At 46.6% G+C, this 27,929-nt stretch overlaps 1 protein-coding gene across 1 annotated transcript in view; it reads right to left on the bottom strand.

The window, feature by feature from the left end:
• Positions 1-225: 225 nt before the first annotated feature.
• Positions 226-27,929, bottom strand: part of Dpy19l3 (dpy-19 like C-mannosyltransferase 3) — a 63,660-nt gene continuing 35,956 nt past the window's right edge. The window contains exons 10-19 of the mRNA XM_028754212.1: positions 26,680-26,781; positions 24,098-24,171; positions 23,798-23,956; positions 21,247-21,369; positions 20,705-20,816; positions 19,983-20,039; positions 15,830-15,912; positions 7,666-7,798; positions 6,379-6,537; positions 226-4,719 (exon numbers count right to left, since the gene is read on the bottom strand). Of these exons, the coding sequence (XP_028610045.1) occupies positions 4,558-4,719; positions 6,379-6,537; positions 7,666-7,798; positions 15,830-15,912; positions 19,983-20,039; positions 20,705-20,816; positions 21,247-21,369; positions 23,798-23,956; positions 24,098-24,171; positions 26,680-26,781 (1,164 nt within the window). The 3' untranslated portion in view covers positions 226-4,557. The remainder of the gene's footprint in view (positions 4,720-6,378; positions 6,538-7,665; positions 7,799-15,829; positions 15,913-19,982; positions 20,040-20,704; positions 20,817-21,246; positions 21,370-23,797; positions 23,957-24,097; positions 24,172-26,679; positions 26,782-27,929) is intronic.

Below are 27,929 nucleotides of genomic sequence, written 5' to 3'. Positions count from 1 at the left end.
CACCTAGCGATGGCGGACTTTGTCAGCTCTCGTGGCGGCTCCCAACAGTCCAGGGTTTTGGAAGGCTGAAGCAGAAGAATCCCAAGTTTGAGGACAGTTCAGGCTATATAGCAAGATACGGGGGAGGGGAGAAAGGAGAAGAGAGTAGGGGCTGGGAAGAGGGAGGGAGGCAGACAGACAGAGGATCCCTGAGAGAGGATAGAGGGGGACAGAAGACACCACAGATTATTGAAAAGAGCTTTATTTAGTATACAATCTCCACACAATTCAGTTATAAAAGCTCTTTGTAAGGTTTTCCCCTACAGATGCCACACACAGGCAATGCCCCTACCTGATAACAGGCCCAGCTCTGTACCTATGAGCCACCCACCCAGGTTCCGGCTTAGATGTTAGAGGGGCCGTGGTGAGCTCGTAGATACTTCTATGAAGGAATTTAAGCTCACACATCTCCTTCCTTTTAATCCCTCTGATAGCTAATAATTTTTCTGGTCACATTTTTATTTAAAAATAAAGGTCTTCCTTTTACTTTTACTTATTTGTCTGTATATGAAGAAGGCTGGGTCCCTTGGAGCCAGAGTTATAGGCAGTTGTGAACTGACACACATGGGTGCCGAGAACCAAGCTATACAAGAGACAGGCACACATAACAACTGAACCGTCTTTGCAGACACAAGCAAGTTAAACTTAAAAGCAATTTTGATGAGCAACCCGCCTTGTCAAAGCATTTAAGATTTTTGCAAAATTATCTCTTTTTCTGTCTGTCTGCTGCAGTGCTGGGATCAAGCCCAGGGTTTGTTCGATGCCAGGCACACACTCTTCTCTCAATTCACACCCATGGTCCTCTTGTGGTTGGGGCTCTAAACTCACAATCAGCAGCAGAAGGTGCACCCAGACATCCGGGGTGGGCTGCCACTGACTGGAGCATGGTACCAGGAAACACAAGGCAGCGGCTGCCTGCTGGATTGCAGCAGGCAGCTCCCGAGAGGGCTGGAGACTGGAGGCTCTGAGGAGTCAGAAGTGGAGTTAAGAGCACTTCTGTTGTACTTAGAGGTTCTTCTGGAAACTCAGAAGCAAAGCCTAGTGCTTGCTCTATTCAGAGCCACAACTGAACACTATTACCAACAGTCCCCAGGGCCCGCACAACACAAAGTGAGGGCTACAGGCACTGGCTTCTGCTTGCACGGTGTGGAGGTTATGGCCAAGGGTGGATCTGTTCTCCTCCTGTGTGCTCAAAGACAAGGTCATAAGCTGGACTCCTCACCAGAGCTAAAATTACCAAACACGATTTGCTGAAAGGTTTGGTTAGCGAGAGCGTCAGGAGCCATGTTGTCTGTTTCTGTGAGAGCCTGCCTGGCAGGCAGTCAGGGCAGCTCAGGGTCTGTGGCAGACTTCCTGGCCTGCTGATACATGGAATAAGAGAGGATACACTTGAGGCTCAAGGCCAGGGGTTGAATGTTCTGTTAAACTTATAGGAAGGAACAGGGAGGCCTCCTGATAGGAACAGATATCCCGTGTGTACTTCAGCCACTGTTTCTGCTAGCTTATAACTTTGTTTCCCATGCCACTGTGAAGTATAAAAAGGGCAAGAAAAGTAAACTTGAGGCTGATTGTGGTATTGACCTGCAGCCCTCCCAATTCTAACTTTTGTCTGTGAGTCTTCTTCCCGTCTTTCCTATAATCATCCTCACTCCCACCTCAGAGGACTGTTCCACCGGCTTTCAAGGACAAGTTAGTTACAGAGAAAATCCAACAGCTGCAAAATGCTTTTACTTTGCTGTGTCTGCGCAAGTGCAGAAATCACAGGCTCAACAGGCTCAGGGGGAGATCTTGGAACCACCAGAGTAGATTCCTAAACTGAGAGCCAGTAAAACCCCAAGTGTCATAGCTGGACTGGACCGCCCTACAGAGGCGGAGCTGCCAGTTGTAGGAGTGGTGAGAAAGCCATCTGACCCGGAGAGAGGCGGCCAAAAGAGGAGAGATGTCCAGGGATTTCATTTTGCATTTCCGGCTATAGAACAGGTCAGTCTTCAAGGTAACAGAGTCAGAGTTTATCAGCCTCTTCCGTTTACACAGTTAAAGGAATTAAAATCTGGTTGTGCACAATAGTATGGCCGGCAGCCCCATTTACTCAGGCTATGAGTCACTGTTCACAGAGGCCCTCCCTCCTGAGGATTGAAAACCACTGGGGGCAGGGGGTGCTTGTCAGGAGGAGATTTTTTATTACGGAAATCATAATTAGCTGAATACTGCCGGTCAGGCACAACAGACACTGATTATGTTTCAGATACCAGCAGGGGAGGGAACAGTATTGCGAGACTGCTCCACAGTTAAATTTTGACCCAGCTGTCTATGAATAAGTTAATGATGCAGCTAAGAAAGCCTGGGCTAAGCTACCTTCTACAGGGAGGCAGACTGAGGATTTAGCTAAAATCAGGCAAGGTCCAGATGTGTAGTTTCAAGATTTTGTGGCCGGGTTGCTGCTGACAGTGAGCAGACCTACGGGGGATACTGAGGCAGTATTTTATAAGATGGATAAAAGTCTAATTATTTTAACCAAATATTTACATTTTTTTAAAATATAGAATTTATTTTTTTTTAAAGAAAGAAAAATGTGTTCTAACATTGTCCTGTACATATCACAGTGTCACGGGAGAGCGCTGTGGAAGACTGGTTTTTGGCACTTCTCACTGTGGTTTGGCGGTGATGGTGCAGTGGAGACAGAGTGCCCGCGAGCACGAATGTTACCTCGGTGAGGATGTACATCCACGACTCTTGGCTCACAAGACGCCAAACACCAAGTGCACATAGGAATGCTTAACATAAATGCAAACTCACCCACAAAGTAACTGTCACCGGGTCCCAACGCCTTGTGCCTTATCTACGCCTGCTTTCCCTTAAGAATAAGGCACTGGCCCAGAATGTTCCATCAGTGCCGGCAGTGGTGGGCATGCAGCACTGCAGCTTCATTAAAGTTCTAGCACTGACGAATGTGTTTCCTTGTTGTGTTCCCCCTAACTGCGGTGGTCTCCTAACCTCATTAAGGGGTACGGAAAAGGCTGGATTCCAAAGTCCCAATGCCTTAATTTAATAACCTAGCTGTTGATGTCTTATTTGAGTTTTACATAAAAACCCCACACCTGGTGAGACAATGGAACACAGTTTTGAATGCCACTCAAGCAGCAACCAACCCGTGGGTCATCGGAGGCGGATCGTTGGAGCACATGGTGCTCTCCGGCCGATGTTCCAGGGGGATTTATTACACTAACGGTTGAGGAGAAACATTTAAATCACTTCCAAATGGCAGGAGCGGGAGGGAAAGTTAATTTCATTAGCTATCTTGATTTAATTAAGTGGACAATGTGCCTGTATCAGCAGCTTGTACATGGCCCCCACCATTAGAAATGAATTATAAAAGCAATTCTCAAAAACTCTGAGCAGGTACGCCAACCCCTCTCCGCCGCTTACAGTGCGGCCTGGAGGCACTTGGTCACCTCGTAGGGAGGGATGCGATGTCTCCAGGGTTGAGAAGGAAGACTGGAGACCAGAGGTCAAAGAGTATGGAGTGCCACATAGAACTCTAGGAGTCAAGGTACAGCATCTAAAACAGCCTCAGACTTTGCAAGTTTCTAGGCTATGAAGAAAAAAAAATACAAAGGCTAAAACCACAGAAGTTTACCAAGTTTTGCAGACCCGGTAAATTGAAGTGAGTGAGAACTGAAGCAGAAGCTATTTTCCCTACAGGAGAGATTAAAAAGCATGAGTGCATTCCCTCAAAGACTTCTAGTGTAAGCTGACACACTTTGCTTTCTTGAGACAGGGTCTCTTTACATCGCTGTGGCTGGCCCAGAATTCACTATATAGACCGGGCTGGCCTCGAACTCTCAAAGAGATTTGCCTGCCCCTGCCTGCGAGTGCTGGGATTAAAGGAGTGCGTCACCATGCCTGGCCCGGTAGCACCCCAACTGCTGTGCCCAGAATTAAAACAAACACACTCTCTAAATGTGTTACACACTACTGTGCATGTGACATTTTGGAGCACAAATGAAATATTTAAGGTTCAGAGACCTAAAATAATTTGTTTCTTCACACGTGTGAAAGCATGGTAAACTGGAAATTTTATAAAACTTTAACAAGACAGGACAACAAACTGTTAGAAAGCCACCAAGCGGTCTCAGTGGTGAAGAAATGTCAGTAACTGAACTGTGCAGACTGTCAACTATACTCGCTCACTGCTGGCTCAGGGGCACCGAAAATCACAAATATTTCAGATCTCAAACGGGCTCTCACTTCCCAGGTCACCCAGTGGGTCACACAAAATTCCCTCAATGACAAAATCCCTGGCCAGCCTTGGGCAGGTATACCTGTGAGGCTAAGAACACTCACAGAAAAGACAGAGACAGGACAGAAAAGGCTGACGTTAGCGGAAGGCGTTTCCAATGATGATGGCAGGACTTGTCTGCAGGCCGCCTGCAATGGTAGCATTCAAGTCCCTTTCCTGACTCACGGACACGGACTCCACCGGTTGTAGATGCACTGTGGCTTTAAGAATGGAGATGGTTATTTGTTTCTGGAAAGCTTGTAGACATGGAATGTCTTGTTCTGGAATACTCTCGTGAAGTGGGCTGTGTAGGAGGGCAGGTTTCTTTTAATCTCTTCACAGAAGCGAGGGTGATCTGCAGGTCTCAAGTCAGGGTCACTTTCTCCTGGCCCATCCATCTCCTGAAAACAAAACAAACCCAGATACAACGTGAGTGGTGGTGGTGGATCCCATCCACCCACTCATCCATCCACCCACCCACCCATCTAAGTATCTACCGAACCATCCTGGCTTTTGTTTATTGCTTTGTTTAACTTTTAAAACAGAGTCTCTTTTTGTAGCCCTAGGTATCCTGGAACTCCATATATATATCTGCCTGCCTCTATCCTGAGTGCTGGGATTAAAGGTGTGCACCACTACGTTCAGCCCATATTCTGGGTCTCAGGGGTAGGGGACAGGACCTCACTATGTAGCCAGGTTGGGCTAGAACTCTTAATCCTCCAATTCTAGCTTCATGAATGCTGGCACTGAAAGTGTCTGTCACCAACACTCACTGGAAAAAAAGAATCAATGTCAATACCACTTGGAGATCAGATAGACGGTCCACCTCCCTCCCCTCCTCCAAAGAGCAAACCAAGGTTGGAAAGAACTGTGTCCTGACATTTGCCACTGTTAATGGCAGGACAGAACCAAAACTCAAGATCTTCTTATGCTCTGGTTAGTCTTTTGTCAACTTGACAAAATCATCTGAGAAGAGAGAATGATATTTTGATTCCCCATAATCGAGCCAATGGGGCATTCTGCTGGTTGAAGTGGGAGGGACCAGCCTACTATGAGTGGTGGGCGCCACCCCTGGGCTGCTGGTCCCGGATGGTATAAAAAAACAAGTAAGCCATGGAGAGCAAGACAGTGCGCAGTCTTCTATAGTCTCTGACTTCCCTACATGACAGACTGAGAGTTGTGAGATGAAATAAAGCCTTCCTTCTCCAGGTTGCTTTAAAATCATGATGTTTATCACAGCATTAAAAAGCTAACTGAGTCACCCCGTCCCTAGAAGCATACTGCCCTGTCCTGTCCACAAACGTTAAACACAAAGAACTACAAAAGTAACTGGAGAAATTTCCCCAGCTCAGAGGTGGAGGAAAAGCAACACACCCAGGCTCACATGCATGTGTTCTGCTCATCCTCTGAGTTTAAGGCACTTACGGCTTATTGCTCTGCTTGGCAAAGTTCTGACGCTAACTCTGCACCTTCAGCGTGCTTTCGGATTTAGCCTAGTCTCCACTGTTGGCTTCTGTGCCATCAGTGACACCACAGCCCGAAAGGGACAAAGAAAGACCCCCGTTTACTGTGAACTGGCTCAGCTCCAAGGGAGACACAGCATGTTCTGCTGTGGAGGGCGAGCTTAGCCATCCTGAGGCTGTCTGTGGATGGTGGACAAGAGGAAGCAGGATGTGTGGGCCACAGGGCCTGGGAAAAAGGGATGGCCCACTGCTTGACACTTAAGAGATGTGCCAACAGGGTGCCCTGGGGCAGTGTGTTTATAGGCAGATGCGTTGTACAGAGCAGAAAAGTATCCTTTACAAATAAACTTTATGCAGTGATGTATCATGCAAACCTGCCAAAGGCAGAGGTGCTCTACCTGAGTCAAACTGGGAATCCAGAGCTTTCCCGTCCCCTAGCCCAGGCCCCGATGTCACTAAAGAGTGGGACCTTTTACAAATGTCTGACTCGTAATGTCATTCACACCTATGGTATAAAGTGAGGTACATCACTTGGGACTCGTGCTGGATTTCCACCCTCTCTGAGAGCTCCCCAAAGCGAAGTAGCAACGTGCTCACATGTCCGTTGGCGACGTCCAGCAAGTCACGCAGCCGGCAGCCCCTGTGGTGTCTGCGTTCGTAGCAGATGCTGTCTTCCAGGATCACGAAGTCAGTGCCAAAGGACCTCAGGAGCTCGTGCACTTCCTCCGGGGACCTCTTCGCATATATCTGATAAACCTTCAAAATGAGATTAAAAATGGAACCGTGCACACAGCCCTCAGGTGCGTGGGGGTCAGTAGAGGAAGAGAGGGAACATCCCTGGGGGTGGTGATGCTAAGACCTGACACTCATATCCCTTTGCTGCCCGGGCTACTCTTATCCTGTCAATTCGTCTGGAGTTGGGGGTATGTGTGGAGAATTGAACATGTCTAGCTTAGATGCCAAACAGACTTAGATTCAGAGTGAGTTATTTTATAATTCTAAGAATTATTAAACATGGCTGAGTCTACCAGACAATCAACCAGGCTGGTGGTTCTGTTTGGGCACACGTATATCTAAGGCCTGGCTTCCCACAATGGCAAGTGGAAAAGGGCGGCTGGCCTCCGTTGGCGCAGGTCTTGTTGCTTTCTGGCTGTTACATTGTATTCTGCAAGCCAGCAGGCCCAGCGGTTTACCCTCCACCTCAACTCTTTCCCTGGAGAATTTCCCAGGGAGTCTTCTCCAGGGGCGTTCTGCCCCCTTCAAGTTCACCACAATGCACCCTGAGCAAACACTTCTGGGAAAAGTTAGCTTGGAACGCAGCACCAAGCTGCGTGATACTTGGCTGTGTGTGAAGGCCTGATGACCCAGATGAGGCACTCACAGGGACAGGTGAGATGAGAGGGCTATCTGCCTCCTGAGAAGGCAGAGGGGAGTTAGGATACGGGGGGATGAGGTGAACATGTTTCAGGCCATTCCCTTCTGCATGCTCTGAACTTTGAACTACATGACTGTATCATCTATTTAAATAAACAGCAACAGTAAACACCCCAACACTGCCCTGCCTCACCAGAAATGGCCCAGAGCTGACTCATGAGACACAATCAGTATGTCTCTGTTTCTGTTCCTTTCCTTCCCAGATCACAAGCTCTAGTGGCTTTGGCCTAAACACTGCCTCCCACAAATACAGGATGTTTATCCTCTCAGCCCTTTCCCTACCTAAGAGCAACATGTGCTTGCACCCAGCCCTTCTAAGGCAGAATCAGGAGTTGCCAGCCCCATGGCTTTTATGCTCTGGCCCCTTTTCCTGGCACAGGAGGCCTGCCCTCTGCCCTTGCTGGCAGTACAGGGCCCCGAGGAGTGAGCACAGGTGAGGATGGGCCTTACCGCCTGGGTCCGCTCTCTCAGACTCTTATCTTCATAGTGTGGGTGGTTGGTGAGGGTCCGTCCTGTGCACAGCTTGACTCCGGCCAGCAACTGCATGCTTCCAGCGAACACGGCCTTCCTTGGTGTGTTAGAGCTACGAGGTGTCAGAGTGTGAATTAACCCAACACTAAGATTCCCAAGTAGACATCCCCCGGCCCCATCAGATTCACTCAGCTCTGCAGGGGTGTCTGAAGTGTGTGTGTGTGTATGGGGCACACAGATGAACGGAACTGAGTTACATCCAAGGTATTGTATGTGCACTTTAATTATTTACCTACTGACACATTCTCATGGTATGTAGCCCAGGCTTGCCTCGAACTCAAGATCTTCCTGCCTTAGCTTCAGCCAGTTTCCTATCTGTTCTCTGTTCATTAGGACTGAGGCTGGGGAGCACCTAGCTTTCCAATGTGAAGGGTTGGTCTTTAGGATGGACTGTTTAAGGAAGCAGGCAGCTAGCTCCTGAGCCTAGCATCTCTGTACCATCATCTGCTGCTGCTTCCCAGAGAGGTGGAGTCTAACAAAGACCTCAGGCTGCTGAGCTAAAGGGCGGCTGAGAGTAAAGGCAAGGAAGGAGAAGTGCCTGGAGAGGTGGCTCAGTAGTTAAAGGACACTGGCTGTTCTTGCAGGGTACTCAGGTTCAGTTCCCTGCACCCACTCACCATCTCACAGCCAACAGTAACTCCCAGAGGATATGATTCCTCAAGTAATGTATGCATATAATACATATACGTGTACCATGCATACATACACGCACACACACACATATACATGCAGAAACTCATACACAAAAAAGTAAAAAAAATAAAATAAATGAGGTGTCAGAAAACTGCAGTTGATCAGGACTCAATTTCATGGGGTTAAAACAGCAAAATTATACAAACAATAATTTAGTATGACTAAATGATATTTAAAGAAAAAAAGCTCTGTTAACATTAACACAGAAGTTGGGAAGAAGCGTCTAAACAGTCACCTATTACTAAGAGAGGATGTACATTATTTCTGACATGGGAACGTTCTTCTGTTTCCTGATAAACAAGCTATAAACCCAAAGCTTAGGCAACATCATCCCATGAGCTCATTTTCCAATGAGCACCGAGCTCCAGCCTCTGCTTTCTAGGGGGCTGTGACGGAGAACACAGGAAAAGACACCACGTGGAAGGTACGTCCCTTCTCATGGCCCTGGAGAGAAAGGATCTTTTCTTCTTCTTTTAAATTTTCACACCAAGTCTCGCCATTAGCCCAGGCTAGCTTCAAAATCACCATCCTGTTGTTTCAGCTTCTTGTGTGATGGGCTGACAGATGGGTTGGCCAAATTAAGAGCCTCAGTAGCTGACTTACTGTGCCTCCCCCTCTCTCTGAGGGAAAGTGGGGAACTGCTATTGGGGACTCCAGCCTCTGCCCTAAAAGGGGATTCTCTAGATGCTTACTAGGACTATCCCAAGATATGTTTATTTTTGAGTTAAGAAACAGGGTGGGGAGGTGTTTCTGGTATGGCTGCACACACCCCTTTAATCCCAGCACTCTGGAGACAGGTAGGTAGGTGGCTGTGAGTTCAAGGCCAGCCTGGTTCAAATAGCCAGTCCCTGGGCAGCCATCACTACATAGTAAGACCTTGTCTCAAAAACAAACAAAAGACTTAAGAAGAGAAGAAGTAAGAGGCTTTGCTGATTTGAACTAAAATGGTGGAGGCAATCATGAAGGCTATTTGAAATTTAAAAAGAAATCTGGAGCTGGCTGTTGAAGTCTGCAGGAAGCAAGGCCTGCAGCCTGCTCTGCACAGGGGACGCCTTTTCACATTCCTATCCGTTCTCCAACTCAACGCTAAGAATACAGCTTGGATGCAGGCCAGCAAAGGCCTATGGGTGTCTGGGGGGCAAGACACACCAGGCTTCGAGTGATGACACTTAGAGCTAAGTTACTTTTAGAAAATTCGAGGTTTCTCTCTAACGGTGACATCCATCTACTGCCACGTTCCAATAAGGATTCTCGGGCGAGGGAAGTGAAGCGGATGGAATTACAATGAGTGAAGAAGGACTGACAGACACGTCTGCACCCTCCCTCGCCCTCCCTGAAGTTTAAGTCTGCTTTCCAACAGAGAAAAAAGTTTAGCAGGAGCTTGGCTGGCCTGATGGGCTTGTCAGTATCCTAACCGGCAGATTCGGGAACACAGAACGGACAGACGTTTGCGATCCCCCCCCCCCCAGATCTGCAATTTACAGGGACGTCTGACACTGGTCCCGCGTGGTCAGAGGAGCGGGAGGGCTATGAAAGCACGGGAGGGTTTAAATAAAGGCATGCGTAGGTAGAGAATTCCTTAGGGCGAGAACTTGGGCAAATTCAGTCTACTTCAATCAATGCTCAACTTAGCACTCATCCTGGACCGGGTCTATCTTCCTATCCTATGTTTATAGTCTAAATTAGAGTCACAGTCTAAATTCTAGACCGCATCACCGTTGCTAAAAGGAATATGTATGAACGAATGGCCGGTCTTCAGTCCCCTTGTATCCCCTCGATGAGATAAAACACCCCACTGTAATTAGCCCAGCGTGACTATCGTCTGCCTGACATAGGTTTAGAACACACGGAGAAAGGAGCCTGCTTTCCACGTATGGCGGAGCAGGAAGTGGAGGCAGCTCCAGTTTCATTTAGTCTTGAGCTGCCAAGCTTCAGCAGGTAAATTACCGCTGAACTAAGGGGCAAACTTCAAAAATGAGCACTTCAAAAAAATTTATAAAATTATGAAGATAGGAGAAATGGTTCATTAAATAAAAAAGGCTTGGGCAGGGGACTAGAGTAGTTAAGAGCACTGGCTGCTCTTCCAGAGGACTCTGGTTCAATTCCCAACAACCACATGGAGTACACATGTCTGTAACTACAGTTCCGGGGATCTGATGTTCCCCTTTTGGCCTCTGAAGACACTGCACACATCTGGTATGGTGTACATATATATAGGCGGGCAAACGTTCATACACATTTAGTAAGAGGTTCACTTAACACTAACCTTGGGCCGGGCGGTAGTGGTGCACGCCTTTAATCCCAGCACTTGGGAGGCAGACAGAGGCAGGCGGATTTCTGAGTTCGAGGCCAGCCTGGTCTACAGAGTGAGTTCCAAAACCAAAACCAAAACCAAACCAAAAAAAAAAAAACCAAAAAAAAAACCAACAAAAAAACCCCACTAATCGTGGATCAGACTTAAAGTCTGAACTTAGAGAACATTTTCTTTAAAACATACAACAGCTCTTCCTACTTTGATTAAAAGCAAAAGAAATTCGGTGTGTGCTTTTCAGTTGTGCTGAGACCATTCTCAACATGGCTTTTTGACTGCAAACACAGTACTTCTAGCGAAAATCTCCTAAAGGCAAAGAAAAGGCCACTCCTCAAAATATTCCCAACCACAGATCTCCATCAGTTGCATAATGAGAATTTCCAGGTTACATTTATTCCAGGATAGACGGGCACAAGGCAGACAGCCAGGGGCTCCAGGTGGGCTCTAAGTGGAGATGACAGCCCCCAACCCTGGGAGGCTGCTGGAGCTGCTGAGGGACCTGGCCTCCACAAAAGGTCCTTGTGAACTAACATGTCTTTATATAAATGTAGGTAATTAAAATCTCCCGAGTGCTATGGCACAAAGCCAGGGCTAGAGAGAAAGACCCCATCTGGAAGGAAGGACAGGATGAAGGAGGGAGAAAAAGACAAGACCTGCTTTCTTGTTTGTTTGAGACGAGGTCTCATGCATCCCTGGCTGACCTCCAACTCGACGTATGGCTGAGGATGACCTTGGACGATCACTATCCCTGGTTCCACTTCAAAGTGCTAAGAATACAGACTTGGGTCTTTGAAGTGGCTCAGGCTGGCCTTGATCTCACTTTGGAGCCTTTAATGTTGCTCTTCCTGACTCTGCCTTCCAAGTAGATGGGGTTACAGGCCTGGTTTATGTATGTCACTGTCTGTTCCACTAGGAAACTAAATGTCAAACACATTATGTGCACACCCATGGAGCTCCTACAAACTGTGAAATTGAGCAAAGAGTATAGGGTCCTCAGCAGAGCAGGCCCAGAGGCCCATCTGCTGCCATGAGGGGGCAGCCACCAGTGTTCACACGTGTACCTGGGTGTGTGCTGTGTGTGCGCCGCCTGTGCTGCTGATCTCAAGTAGGAGCAGTTGAGCTGTACCATTAAGTATTCACCTTCTGCTGTGAAAGGGCTTTGTAACTTAAAGGCTCTCAGTGTTTTCGTAGCACTACTGTGAAGTAGGTTCCTGCGGGTCTCTGTCTAGTGTATAGAAAATCTCAGCTGGGCTCCCTGAAAAGATGAGACAGTCACCAACTCCCACCGAGGTGATGGTAACTTTCAATGTGTCCTCAGCTGACAGTCCTTAGCCCACAAGTAGGAGGCCCAGAGCAGGTGTGGGGCTCCCACACATCTGAGAGTGGGGGTTGGGTGGTGACTGATGGATAAGCATCCTCTCCACACTTGGTATCAGAGTCTTCTTACGCTAGCATGGAAGACCACTGAATGTGTCCCCTGAAGCCAGGAGTCTTCCCTGGCCCTAGCCGACACCATTGAGACTGCAATGACACAGGAGAGCTCCGGAGGACAGATTAGTCAGCATGGCAGGAGTGCAGGCACCCCTCAGTGACCGTGTTGGGGCCCAGCTGCAGTCTTCTCCTGGCAGCACACACACCCTGTGACCAGTCTCCACTACGGAGCCAAAGTAGACACAAGAACTCAGAGGTTAAGAGAATATTTAAGTGGGATACGGTGGTACAGGCCTGTTAAGTCTGGCTACCCAGAAGGCTGAGGCCAGAGGCTCCAAGTTCAAAGCCTGCTTGGGCTACAGAGTGAGTTCAAGACCAGCCTGGGCAACTGAGTGTGTCTCTTCCTCAAATAAAAGAGAGGTCTGAGGCTAGCACTCAGTAGTAAAGTGATGTTTGCCTAGTGTGCACGAAGCCCTAGGCTCAACTTCCAGTGCTAAAAATGTAAGAATATTAAACGTATTCCCTGACAGAGAGAATCAAGCCTGCAGACCGCAGCTGATTTGAATGTTGATTTAAACAAACACATTTTGTGACTAAATAGACCCTACTTTGGCATACATTCACCATCACTTAAGTTTAATTTACAAACATGCCAAGCAGCTATTTTTACAAAAAAAAAAAAAAGATCGTTTTGATTTGAGGAATTTTAAGGGAAAACAGACAAGATTAGATGACAATGGAACCGGTATTTTTAGAACAATATGAATCTTTCAGTTGCTGAGAAATTAAAAAAAAAAGGAAAGAAAGAAAAAAAGAAAGTAGTAGTAGAAGAAGAAAGCCAAAACAAGCTGAAGGAGCATGCTGACAAAGAGGCTGCCCCAGGAGAGGCGTTGTTAGCTGCCAGGACTCTACCGAGGCCAGTCCCCAGCAGGGAGGAGCACCCTGGTGCTGCCTTCTTTATACTCGGATATTGTCTCACCTATACTTTTGCAGAGCCAGAAATATTGCTTTATATAGTTTTTTTGAGAGAAAAAAACTAGAAAGCAAATGTTGAGTCTGAGGCAGTCAGAGAGGAACTTGGGCTCCACTGTAATCGTCTGGGCTATCATAACTTCTGCAAGTCAGGGAACACAGGAAAAGACGCTAAGGGCGGTAGGCCAGGGCGAGGTCCACCATCTATACGATGCCTCCTATAGCATTTCCTTCAATAGTGTCAGATCACAAACGCAGAGGACCAGGGCTGGGGATGGCTCCGTGGCTGAGAGCATTTGCTGCTCTTCCAGAGGATCTGAGCTCAATTCCTAGCACACATGTTGGTGGCTCAAAATACCCTACAACCTTAGCTCTAGGGGATCCAACACCCTTTTCTAGATTCTGTAGGTACCCCCTACACACACACACACACAAAGCACACATCCCCACATGCATATAACAAAGACAAAGTAAATCTTTAAAAAAATATAGGCCGAAAGGGCCAGCCTTGCTTTCATATGCATGTGTTATAAATATCTAATTGATTAGCCAGTACAAAAGTAATTAGCTTTTCTTTATATGAATAAATAACCTTTTCCTATTTACAATAAATACTGAAAGCAGTGCCTACTCCAGGATTACCCGTCATGATTTAAAGTTAATAAGTAAAGATGAAATGCTGTTCCCCGCTAGAAACACGCCAAAACTTATACTCATGTCCAGTCAAATTCAGTCTGATGCTGAGACAAACCCACACAGACCTTTAAGTCTCTATAAAACCCATGCATGGTCGGTCCTCAGGAGACCTAAGCTACCAAGCAGCTGCTGTCTCTGAAGTCGAAGCAGCGTTGACCGGTACTGGCCAGTAAGCACTGTCATGACGGGTACCCTCCAGGCTGCTGCTAAAACCCTGAGTGGTGGAGAGACAGCAGATGACGCCTTCGAGGCTCACCTGGGGTGTACAGGTGACTTTTACCGGGGGCACACAGGTAACCTGTGCTTATGAAACAGGAGAGCTTGCTCTACAGGGCTCGGGCGTGCTGCTCGGGTAGGAAAGTTTGTTCTGCTAGCCAGAGTCACAGTCCCTTTGAAACACACCACTGTCTATCATCCTGACGCTGGAGGCTGAAGTAAAGCAACCAAGTGTGGGCAAAAGAAAGAAAAAAAGGAAAGCAAAACAAACTAACAGAAAGAAAAGGAAGAAAGAGACAAAGGAAAAGAAAAAAACAAACCCACCACCACCACCATCATTCCACCCCCAGCAACAACAACAAACCCAAAACTAAGAACAATATCACACCAGGGTATTCTGATGTCGTTCTGTATGTGAAAATCAGCTCTATGGGCTAGCGAGATGACACAGTGGCTGAGAGCACTCGTTCTTTTAGAGACCCTGGCTCAATTCTGAGCACCCGCAAGACGGCTCACAACCATTGAGGGCACTGAGGGCACCCGACATGCACGCAGACGAAACATCCATACGCATAAAGATATAATTAAAACAATTTTAAGAAGAAAAAAATGCCTTACTTTCTAATTAATTAATTTTTAAAAATTTGAGACAGGGTCTTTCTGTAGATGAAGAAGCTGGCCTTGAACTCACAGACATCCACCTGCCTCTACCTTCCAAACGCAGGGATTTAAGGCATGCACTCCTATGTCCAGCTAAGAAAAATGTTTTCAATAGAACAAGATGAAATTTTCTCTAAGCCAAGGACTTAGGCTGCAGTGAGCTCTGATTCGGAAACAAGGAGAGGACATTTTCATGTGTGGAGTATTAACAGCAAATACAAACAGGATTCAGCTGAAAACAATAAAGATAAAAAAAAAAGCAAAAAGCAGAAATGTGAGTGATGTAAACTTTTAAGTAGGTGTGTGCATCTATGTGGTGGCACGGGCATGTGAATGTGGTTGTTTGGGGGAGGCCAGCAATTGGATGCCCTGAAACTAGAGTTACTGGTGGCTGCAAGCATCCAGGGGTGGGCGCTAGGACCTGAACTTGGGTCTTGGGCAAGAGCAGTGCATGCTCGCAATGGCTAAGCCTCGTGGGTAAATAAAACTTTACCCTTGCTTCTGCTGCTTTTGGGAGTTTATTTTCTGATCCCATTTTTCCACTTCCAAATGAGTGTTTTCTTTCCTTCAGGGAATGCGGCTGCAGAGAATCCTCCTGTTGTTTAAAGTCAGGGTCTTGCTATGTAGCCTAGGCTGGCCTTGAAACTCATGGCCTCTGCCTCTGCCTAGGTGCTGGAATTACAAGTGTGTGCACTACCGCACTCAGCTAGGACAGTTCTTGAAAGGAAGAGTTCCTTTCAAATTCATAGTTTTAAAGAAAAGCCTGACTAAAAAAAGGATGTTTCTTACATATTAGAAAATAAACAGGGCTGGAGAGATGGCTCAGCGGTTAAGAGCACTGACTGCTCTTCCAGAGGTCCTGAGTTCAAATCCCAGCAACCACATGGTGGCTCACAACCATCCGTAATGAGATTGGATGCCCTCTTCTGGTATGTCTGAAGACAGCTACAGTATATTCATAAATAAAATAAATAAATAAATCTTTAAAAAAAAAAAAAAAAAAAAAGAAAATAAACAAACTTTCCCCTCAAACAAATGAGATCTACAGTTGACTTTACAAGGGCATTCAAGGTTTCAAAGTTAAGAAGAAAAAGTTCCTCTTACTTAATCCAGTTCATCAGTTCCACTGTATCTGGGTCATAGAATTCTTTCAACTCGGAGAGTTCATCCATCATTCCTGGCCAGGACTGAAATTAAAAACAAAACAAAAACAAAAATGCACCCCTGTAGCTGTCACTAAGATTAAGTAACAGAGAAAGAGAAACTGTGTATGATGTACTCAGGGGGCAAACACCAAGGGCAGCCGCAGCCCAGAGTGGCTTTACCTCTGCGCCAGTCTGCACAGGCAAGCCGGAGGCCTGAGACCTTCCAGTTATTCCTGAAGCTCTCACACACAGGCTTTTATGTGGTGGCTGGCCTAAGTGTAAAGTAAGACTTTATTTATGCAACAACAATAAGACACTACTCCTGCTGGGTCTGGAGAGACAGCTAAGAGCACTGGCTGCTTTTGCAGAGGGACAGACCTAGGTTCAGTTCCCAGGACCCACAATGGCAGCTCATAGCCAACTGTAATTCAGCTCCAGGTGATGTGCTGCCCTCTTCTGGCCTTTGTGGGTGTTGCATGCATGTGGTGCGCAGACATATAGTCACTCACACACATGGATCAAGGCTTTCAATACAGGGTATCATCATCATCCTGTCCCCAAGGGTCTCACGAGACAGCCGGTGCAGCTGGGAGCATCACCATCATAGCTGTTGGTGGCTGACTAAGTAGCGGAGCCATGCCTTGGAACTTGCTTCTAAATGCAGCCCCTTCCTGCCGCATTGTCATGACTCTATTCTGACGCTAGAAATCTGGGCAAATGGCTTGGTACATGTTGATAGACATGCTGTCATGATAGGAAAGGACGGCTGGAAATCAGACTCTCCAGCATCTAATGTATTAGACTGTATTATTTCGGCCATTGGTCAGCTCACGTCACTTATGGTTATGCAGACCGAGTATAAAAAGAACATCCCCATCCACCTCTTACCTAACGTAAATTCTAGTTCATTAGTCAAATAAATCGTAGTTATTCTCGAATGATGGTGGACCAGGTACCACTTCCCCCATTAGTTCTTATTCTGAGACAGATTTATTACTCTGTAAGCCCAGGCTAGCCTCAAACTCTTGACTTACGCTACTAAATACTTTGGGGATTAAATCTGTGGTGCCTGTTAGTTGACAATCAGCAAGATACAACATTTTATTTAATACAGTGTTTCAATTATTTTTGTCTATCTGTGAATTCAATGGGAATTGGATAGTTTTGGATAGTTTTCTAATATAAAACTTGCGGATCCTGAAAGAATGCTACGTCTAGTCTATCCTGAGGGAAACTCCTTAAATCATGTACCAATAAAAACTAAATGTCACTTTTTAACAGGATGCAATAGATTAGCTGGGATTTCAACAATCCAATAAGCCAATCAAAACCGGAGTAAATGCTTTTAATCTCTGGTTCTCAGGAGCCTAGCACAAGCCTTCCCTTTGAACAGGATTATCCTTGAGAAGAGAACATGGCCCACACTGTAACTGCCAGTAAAACTTAAGTCAGGCTTTGAATAAATAAATACTCATATCACTTTCAGAAAGTCCTCATGGCTGGCCCAGACGGAAAACAGTTTGATTGTCAGGGGAAACCCCTCATGTCCATATTGTTCATATTCTCTCCAGTCTGAGACTTTACAATTCTTTCTTTAAAAGACAAAACCTTACTCATTCTGTAGCCCAGGCTGTCCTGGAACTCACTCTGTAGCCCAGGCAGTCCTGGAACTCACTCTGTAGCCCAGGCTGTCCTGGAACTCACTCTGTAGCCCAGGCTGTCCTGGAACAACTCACTCTGTAGCCCAGGCTGTCCTGGAATTCACCCTGTAGCCCAGGCTGGCTGCTAAACGAACAGAGATGTCCTGCCTATGCCTCTTAATGCTGGGATTAAAGGCATGAGCCACCACGCCTGGTTTTACTTTGCAGGTTTTGAGTTGAAGTGGCTGAAGGATTTCATGCAGTGTGAGTAGAGGTATCAGGCCACTGGCCCACTGAAACCCTGACTTTCTGACCCCAGGACCACTGCTGGTAGCAGTGGTGAGCTGGGTTTTCCTAGTGCTTTCTCTGGTCTCCTACTGCAGTGGTCCTTGGAGGTGAGGAACTGTTCTCAGAGGGCGGGATGTATGTAACGTGATGGAAATGACAGGCTGCCACAGGGAGGGAGGAGCGGTCAGCATCAAGGGGCTAGAGGGTACTTTGTTACTCAATCTGCTTGGTGCAGGCCAGCAGCCCGGGACATAGTTATCCCGGGATAAAGTCCTAGGAAACAACAGGCTCTGCAAACTTGATGCCTCTGCATCATCACCATGGCCGAAACACGAGCTTCTGACTCAGGAGGTCTAGGGCAGCCCACACCTTGCATTTCCTAACTCACAGGCGCTGCCGCCCCTGCCGCCTTAGCCAGGATTAAGAGCCACAGCTCTAGAGCACGATTTATTTGTTCTCTTAAACCTTTCTACAGCTTATCCCCAAGTCCTTAGACAGCTTTACAGAAGAAACTCACTAGATTTCAACAGGTAGTGAAGACAGAAAAGAACTCAACCTACAAACACACACACACATCCATACATACTCATACCATGCACACACATACACAAACAATCACATACACACACATCCATACATACTCATACCATGCACACACACACACACAATCACATACACACACACATCCATACATATACCATGCACACACATACACACACAATCACATACACACACATACATACATACACCATGTACACACACACACACACGTCCATACAAATATACCCATATTCACATATGCATACATACACACATATACACAGACAGGCATACATACTTAGACATGTATGAATACATATGCGGGCGCACGCGCGCGCGAACACACACACACACACACACACACACACACACACACACACACACATGCTGAGTCAGTCCCCAGTCCTGTACTACCCTGCTCGCACAGCTGTAGTGGGGACCCTAGAATGATGCTGAGTTTTTGAGGTTCAACCCACAACTTCCATGTAAAGGTGAAGCTGCCGAGTTGCTCATAAACCATTTAACCTTGTTTCACTTGTTTACATAAAAGAGCACAGACTTCCTGGAGCTGGTGGGCTCTGCCTGTGACAGCAGCTGTTCTGACAGGACACTGACTATCAAATACAGTTCCCAAGCCTCAAGCCTTTGGTTTACACAATCTCATGTTACAACAGAAGCAGTCTGGAGGCTGAGTTGCAGGCCGACTCTCTTGACCACCCTGACAAACTGGGGCCACTCCACAGTAGCCTCCAGACTACTGCTCTAACTTAAAACCACACACAAAAAAAGGCAGATCTCTGAGTTCAAGGCCAGCCTGGTCTACAGAGTGAGTTCTAGGACAGTCAGACCTACACAGAGAAATCCTGTCTCAAAAAAATCAAAACAAAATAAATAAATAAGTAATAATAACAACAATATATTTATGTTTGGGTTTGGTTTAAGAGTTCAATCAGATGAAACATTTTGTACTATTTTCCCAGGTGATAATTCAAGGCCTATAAATCTCAAAAATGTAACACAAAAGAACCATCATCAAGCGGACAGTGTGTTTCTGAGAGGTGTTTTGGGACTCTTCCAGGTCAGTTAAAGGAGAATGTGGTATTTCTCACTGTTTCATTAACACGTCTCTGCGGTGGGGGAGGGGCCAGCCTTTCTTTTTGTTGTCTAGTTTTCGTTTGGGTCTCACTATGAAGCCCAGGCTGGCTTTGAACGCTGGACCCTCCCATCCCAGCCTCTGTGTTGAGATTACTAGTGTGCACCACCACACCCTGCCCCAAACACCTTACATTGTTTGCTACATGTGTCCAGCCCTCCTGAAGACATGTATCTAATGAAATGAGCGGGTTAAAGTCAGCCCTAGCTTAAAACCGCTCACTCTACATAAACCAGTCAACAGGAGAAATTTGTTCTGCCTTCTTTGTTTCAAAATAGGTCTGAAAACATTTTCAAAATCTTGCTTCCGGTAAGAGTTGATTCTTTTTTTTCTTTTCTGAATGGCCTTTCTACTCTAACGCTGAACGCCTAAAAACTATGGGTTTTTAAACCCCGATTTCCCTATCAGTGCCAACTCAGCAGGATTTGAAGGCAGCCTTTATAATGCCATAGCCCCTCTGCTGCCAACTGAAGAAGGGAGATCAGCCTTACCTTACAGCACAGGTACAGAAGGGTGAGAACAGGCACCGAGTACCGCATGACCCAGATCTGTGGGACAAAGACTCTATTTAGATCACATGTCTGGCGACCTCTTGGGCCTCAAAGTCTGACTGTGAGCCTGCATCTACCGTCCTGCCACCCACTGAGTGTAGAGAGCAGAGTGGTCATAGGCTGCTCAGCCTTAACATGCAGATGTTGGTAAATTCTTTTTAGGAGAGTATCTTATATAATAATTGTAATTCTTGACAACGGAACTATTGTAAAGTTTTAATTTCGCTTTTTATTACATTCCTAAGTTCTGTATATAGTGAACATATCTGACATGTAAAAATATAAGTGAATTAAAAAATGTAATTGGTGACCAGACTGTGATTCATTCCTGCTTCGAGTCCTGGCCCTGACTTCACTCCGTGACGGACTGTGACCTGGGACATGTAAGTTACATAGAGTTGCTTTTGGGCATGGTGTTATATCACAGCAACGGAAAGCACACCGAGACAGAGAGGGACTCAGAGGTGTGAGGGAGATTGGAGAGAATGTTGAGGAGGAGCTAGAGTACACTACACATGTGCATAAAAATGTCAAAAAACTAAATGAATTATAAAGGATAATCTGCTCTACGCGACGGCTCGTCGCCCACGGAAATGCTAAAAGGAACTGACTCAGAAGAACCCTTATAGCTCACTTCCGAGGACAGACTGGAGGACACTGACCCTCTTTGGGTTACAGAGATGAACCAGCCTCAGGAGAAGTTCCCAGATCTCAGAGCTGCAGAGGCCGAAGGACGCGAACACGCACATGTGGGAGGTCCACAGGTACTTCATCCTGCAGGGAGAGCACAGGTCAGCTGCTGAGGGTCGGCCTGGCGAGTGAGGGCAAGCGATCGGGGAAGCTCACACAGTGACCGCACAGCCCTGTCTGTGGCCTGGGGAGTGAGGGCAAGCGAGCGAGCGAGCGGGGAAGCTCACACAGTGACCACACAGCCCTGTCTGTGCAGAAGCCATCGGCTGGAGCGGGACTCATCCAATCAATCACTCTCTAGGCCTGATTATACGATCATACGTGAATCACAGTGGACAATTTTTGCAGCTAAGAAAAAACCCCGGTGGCAATGCTTCAAGAGGGAAGACAGGATGGAAGGGCAGATCCGTAGGGACAGAACCAGCAACAAAGATGGCTGTCAGATAATCAATCCTGCTAGATAACATTAAAGAGCCGTCAAGTTTTATAAAGAGACCAGGTAACACGGAAGTACCTCATGGTACTCAACGCCAGGACCCCGAACAGAATGGTGTGGATCAGGTTGTACGCGGCTTCTGGCCTCAGGTCAACGGCGCGCTTTCTTGTCTGATCCACGGACTGCAGGCTTGTGGAATCACTGGAGAAAACAGCCAATGAGCAACATTAAATCTGGGTGTGTGGCGGTGACTTAGGTAAACCTTGTTATTTCCCCGACGAGGGAATGAATCGGCACCTGTCGGTGTGGGATCTGAGACTTGAGATCACAATAATAACTTCATTGCGTTTTTGATTGCATTGTTTTCCAGGCAGGGTCTCACTATGCAGCTCTGGCTGGATTTGAACTCATTATTTCTCCTGCTTCAGTTTCCCAAGCGTTCGTTACAGGTGCGGGAATTAGACTTTATACCTTTCTGTTTAGTTTTTATTTTATTTTATTATTATTATTACTATTTTTTTTTTTTTGGTATTTTGAGACAGGTTCTCTGTGTAGTCCTGGCTGTTCTGGAACTCACTCTGTAGACCAGGCTGGCCTCAAATTCAGAAATCCGCCTGCCTCTGCCTCCCACGTGCTGGGATTAAAGGCGTGCGGCACCACTGCCCGGCTTTATTTTTGTTTTATTGTATGAGTGTTTTGGCTGTATGCACGTGTGTGCACCATGTGCACGCCTGGTGTCCCTGGAGTTCAGAAGAGGGCAATGTATCCTTTGGGACTGGCTTTATAGATGGTTGTGGGTCGCCATGTGAGTGCTGGGAACTGAACCAGTGCTCTTAACCTCTGATCAAGCTCTTTGGCCTCAGTCTTAAAACATTTTTTTTTTTTTAAAGAAGTCATAGTCCAGAGGCTGGAGACGGCTCATGGGTTAAGAGCACTGGCTGCTCTTCCAGAGAACCTGGGTTTGTTGCCCAGCCCTGTATGGCAGCTCACAGTGGATCTGTAACTCTAGCACCAGAGGCCCTAGCTCCCCCTTCTGGCCTCTACGGGTACTGCAAATGTGTTGTACACACAGGCAGAACACACCTGGCAGTCAACGTGGCTATAGCCTGTGTCCTGCCTACACCTAAGCACTGCGGTGATGTCAACTGTGTTATCCAGACCAACTTCCTGTTTCCAGGAGCTAAGCCTTGAGTCTGCATACTGAACAGCTGATGAAGTATTTTCATAGTTCCTTTTATGACAGATCTTTTTATTTCTGTGTCTGTGTGTGAGTTCCTGAGGAGGCCAGACGCGGCCACCAGGTTCCCTGGAACTGGAATCACAGAGGTTGGGAGCCTCGCAACACAGGTGCTGAGAACTGGACTCGGATTTTCTGGAAGAGCAGCTTTTACTCACTGAGCGCCTCCCAGGCCCTGCTTTATTCTGACAGTCATAAGGCTGAAGGGATCCAGATTCATGCTAACCACAGTTCTCCTGCCTGGGAATCACAGCTTACTGGCGTTTTAAATGGTTATGGAACTAGACAGGAAAGGGCCTCATCACGTTCTCACGAGTGACAGTTGCTTCAGCTTTTTAACTCTTTCGTTGAAATACAGACTGTAGATGCAAAACCCATCAGCTCAATTGGAGGTATTCTACAATTCTGCCAAAACCCCCTTTATACTCTGATACTTTCTTTGGTAGACAGGAGTTGTGCTACGTTTTAAATTCAGGCAATGAGAGCAAAAGGTTCCAATATTCATAATTATGGCCCATACCAAATGTATGAACTTTCAAATGAGACCCGAGGGAACAAATGGACAATAATTAACTATTCTTCTGGTACTCTGGGCCTTGGACATTCTAGACAAGTGATGGACCATTGGGCTAATTTCTTTTCCCTTGTTATTTTGAGTCTAAGTTGCCCACATTGGCCCTGAACTCATTTTAGTGCAGGGTGGCCTTGAACTTATGATCCTCCTGCCTCAGTCTCCTGAGTAATTAGGCTTACAGATCTGTGTCACCAAATACAAAGTTCTCAGTTGAGAACTGTGTGATGGGGTTACCAAAAAAAGACCACAGGCACGCGCGCGCACACATGCACATGCACGCTAACACACTTCCCTCAAACAAAAACAAAACCCCACATTTTCAGATAGTTCACTATCCTGTATTGTGCCACACTGTAGCTCTGCTGGTTGCAGGACCCAGGCTGCATGTGCCTAATCTAGAAGGAGAAAGAAGAAACCTACATGGAGCAAATCACTGAAACCAAACCAGACTCATGAATCAATACCAACAACAGGTAGTGATATCTGATGCCTATAAAAGGGTCTTGGTTTTCTACACTTAGTGTGGTTTCCACACTGTTACCCAGCAGCCTCACAGGAGGTCTTCCTATTCGAGAAGAAAGGAGACAGAAGTACTAACAGGTCACCCAACTCACCAGAGACGGACACTCCCAAGCTCTGCAGAAATCAGCTCACTCGGCACTTCGGCTACCTAAACTGGGTGTGACCTCTTTAAAGAGGAGCAGTGTTCTGATGCTCTGGGTTTGCTGGTAACATTTTCATCTTCTCTCCCTCCCTTCCCCCTCTCCTCCCCCATCTCCCCGTGGAGAACAACTTCATCAAAGTGTTAAAAGTCCTACCTGAGATTACGAAAGGCCACAACGGACGCTGTGACCACTGTGACCAACAGGACAAACATGTATGCGTAAAAAAGCAGTGTCTCCGAGAGCCTTTGGAATGTGTTGAGAGGCAGGAGGCCGAAGGCTTCTTCACACAGATAGAGATTTGCATCGAAATCCCTGGGGAAGGAAGGCAGGGTAAGAAGTTACATCAAGACAGGCAAGGAAACCTCAGGGCAATGCTGAAAGCCTCAGGGCTCCAGGTTAAAGCCCTTACGGCTTCGGTACAAAACTGCGGGCACGCTCTCACGCCAGTCTTACCTTGTTGCTCCAAACCCAAATTTGGCCTTCAGAAATTTGAAGATGTGTTCGTCTGACTTCAGGTTAAGAATTTTCTATTAGGAAGACAGAAAAGGAAATGAGCTGTCAGTGTCCTGGGCGTGGTTCCTGACAACCTGTGAGGAATGTGGCTCAGGAAGAGGCCGTCCACAGTCAGCTCCCCAGACTCACAGAGCTGCCTCCCCCTTTAGAAGGTTCCCCTTGATTCAAACATCTGCACGAACTCAGTAAGTGGACCGGGTAAAAGAAAGGTGGCCTTTTTCAGTTTTATAATCAGAAAATCAGCAAAATGGTTTGAAGTCTCAAGCAGGGACACAGCCCATGTGGCTGTCAGGTTTTGGTTCTGGGGACACAAATGACTCATTCACATATAAATCTGGACAGAAGTAAAGTTAAGGTGTAGCCACCCCAACTCCAGTGTTAATCATCAGTGATTGTAATATTAACTGATATTTTTTATTTATGGACTATGAAAATCCACATAATACAAACAGTGGGAGCTGGAGAGATGGCTAAGAGCCTATACTGCTCTTGAGGCAGACCGGGTTCCTAGCACCCAAATAGGGTGACTCAAAACTGTAGTAACTTGAGAGGATCTGATGCCCTCTCCTGGCCTTCATGGGCACTGCACTCATATGCACAGACCCACCCACAGACACACAGCACAAAACAAGTGGGAGACTCCGGAGATGGCTCAGCACTTAAGACCACTGTTTGATCTTCCAGAGGACACAAGTTTGACTCCCACCACCCACATGGTGGCAGATAGCCACCTGAAATTCTAGTTCAGGGGATCTGATGCCTCTCCTGGAGCTCCAGACATACACGTGGTACACAGGCAAACATGTGGACATATACTAGACATACATGTGGCGCGCTGACATACACGCATGCAAAATACCCATATACATGAAATAAAAATAATAAAATAAACAAAATCAAATAGGGCACGGAGGTCCGAGAGGTATACCCCGAGGAAAGTCTGCCCTCAGAAAACAGAACCGGACAACAGCAACAACAGAAACCCAAACATTAAACAGAGTTATGCTCTAGATCACTTAAATAAAAATCTTAATAAAGTGGGAGGCAGAGTCAGGCAGAGCTTGTGACAATTCCAGGCCAGCCTATTCTGCACAGTGACCGGGTTACTTAACGACTTATTCTACTATCTAGTTATTTTTAATTAATTTGGTGGGACTAGGACCTGGGGCTCTGTGCACAGAGTTCATACACTAGCCATGATGACATCTCAGTCTGGGGTTGTTCATTTCAACTTAGCAAAAATGAACTTGTATCTTCTTTTGAATAACCACCACCACCACCACCACAACAAATGACCACTCCAGTAAAACTTGCCTCGTAGGGCATGGAAATTCACACTTATAAATCCAGCACAGGGCTGGCTGAGACAGTAGATATGTAGTTCAAGGCCAGCTAGGTTATCTCAAAAATCTCCCAAAAAAGGCAAATAGAAAATACTCATTTAAAAAGATATAGTAGTGCTAATAAGCAATATTTAATGTTTTTAAAATTGAACCTTAACTGTTAAAGAGTTCACAGAGGGGCACTGTGCTGGCTAGTTTCAGGAGAGGAGGGACCTCAACTGAGAAATGCCTCCATACGATGAGGTTACAGGCAAGCCTGGAGGGAGTTTCCTTTTTCTTTTTTCCTTTTTTGGTTTTCTGAGACAGAGTTTCTCTGTATGCACGCCTGACTATCCTGGAACTCCATCTGTAGACTAGGCTGAACTCAAACTCAGAGAGACCCAAGGCATGTGCCACCACCGCCTGCTGGGCATTTTTAAATTAGTGATTAATAAGGGAGTTCCCTTATCAATCAAGGGGGGCCACCCCTTGGCTGGTGTTCCTGAGTCCTGGGTTCTATCTGAGCAAGACAGGGAGAGCAAGCCAGTAAGCATCGCCCCTCCACGGCCTCTGCATCAGCTCCTGCCTCCAGGTTCCAGCCCTGCTTAAGTTCCTGCCTTGGCCTCCCTCAATGCACACTGACTAGGATGTGTAAGCTAATTAAACCTTTTCCTCTCCAAGCTGCTTTTGGTCAGAGTGTCAGGACAGTAGTAGTAACCATAACTAAGACAGATTCCGTGGTGATTTGATGGAGATGTCCTCCGTTGTCCCAGGCGTAGTTAGTGGCACTTTTTGAGGAGGCTCAGGAGGTGTGGCCTTGATGAAGGAAGTGTGCTGTCACTGGGTGTGGGCTTTGTGAGCTCCCAGTTTGTAAGATATGTGTACTCAGCCTGCTTGGCCCACCATTTTGGACAGTAACTCCCTTGAACTGTTAGGCCAAATAAACTGTTCTCTAAGTGGCTTTGGCCATGGCGTTTGTCGTGGCGACAGAAAAGCAACCAATACAGGTATGTCCTGAACAGGAGGAGAAATGAACTAAAACCAACAGAGCCCAGTGTGTCTCTCGCTAGGTCCACCATGACTCTCAGTGATTCAAGTATGCCTTATAAATGAGAACTAGCCCTAATTAAAAGTTCAAAGCTTAACTGTAATACCACAGACACATTTCACAAATGGATTAAATCTCACTTACTAGCTTACCTTAATAACGTTGTTGAGAAAAAGTGTCAAGCAGAAAACTAGAAGCAAATGCAACAATAGTTTCCAAATTCTAGTCAGGAAGGATCCAGTCTTCAGGTTTTTCTAGAAATTGAAAAAAAAATTTACTTCAATTTTAAATTAGCATTTAAATAAACTTCGACATTACCCTAACTTCATAAGCATTTGAGATGGCTTGAAGATTTAAAATGCTGGCTCATGTAACATATACAGGTAAATGTATATAGACAAAAATAACCCCTACTTCATGGGGTCTCTTTTCCTTTATTTTAATAATTTTACACATGATCTGAAACGGGGGTGGGGAGGGAGGGTGGATATTGGTGGTTGAAGGTCTAACCAGGGATGTGGGTGAGAGAGTACGGGGAGATAAGAGTTAAGAAAAAACCTTGTGGGAATCTACTGCTTTGTAAGGTAACTTAAAAGTGTAACTAAATAAAGAAGGCATCTGAACAGAGGTCACTTGCATGGGTGAACAAGGCTGCCCGTAGAAGACACAGGTTATTCAATGGAAATCCCAGTCAGCACATGGGAGACCTCCCTATGAGTTACTGGACAGGAAGGTCACACCCAGAAGACCCTGAGACAACACGAGTCCTTGGCTGTCCCCTGTAACAGATGTTAAGGCCCTACTGGGGAAGCCATCACACATGTGGGCTGTAGAGACGTGATCTGGAGCTGAGTGGGAACCCCTCTCAGCAGGCGAGCTTTCACGGTGCAGGACGGTGTCTGCAGGCTGCTGCAGGGCCAAGACTTCATGTCCTACCCAGCACTGACCCTGCGCCTGCCAGGCATGGCGTTCCCACTGGTGTGACGGCAGCACGGCTGATATGGGACCAACCAACTGCTTTCTGGTTAGATGAGGTCTGTTCACCAAGAGGGAAGTCATGACCGGTTCTGTAAACTTAATAAACAGCACATGGCTGGGGAGGTCGTTAGTCCCGGGGAAAACCTCCGACTGTTGTTCTGCGGAATGGCCGTGTTATCTAACTGTCTTCTGAATATTTACCTTCATATCTGTGCTGCTCTCAAGCTTGGTCAATGAAGCAGCTTCTCTTTGTAGCGGGCAGTGGTTAATGCAGAGACTCACAACTGACCTAAGTATTCAGAATTACCGACTCTAGGTGTTTAGCCTTAAATGAGGTACTCGTGTCACACCCCCACCAAGGCTCAGGGAATGCCAGGACAGAGCGGATGGGAAGAATGTGAGAGTGGGGGAGGGGAGTAAAGCT

This window comes from Grammomys surdaster, unplaced genomic scaffold (genome assembly GCF_004785775.1).
Source record: "Grammomys surdaster isolate TR1022 unplaced genomic scaffold, NIH_TR_1.0 125984, whole genome shotgun sequence".
In the NCBI taxonomy this organism is placed as follows: domain Eukaryota; kingdom Metazoa; phylum Chordata; class Mammalia; order Rodentia; family Muridae; genus Grammomys; species Grammomys surdaster.
The sequence above is the reverse complement of the archived record's forward strand: the minus strand, read 5'-3'. Positions and strand labels throughout refer to the sequence as shown.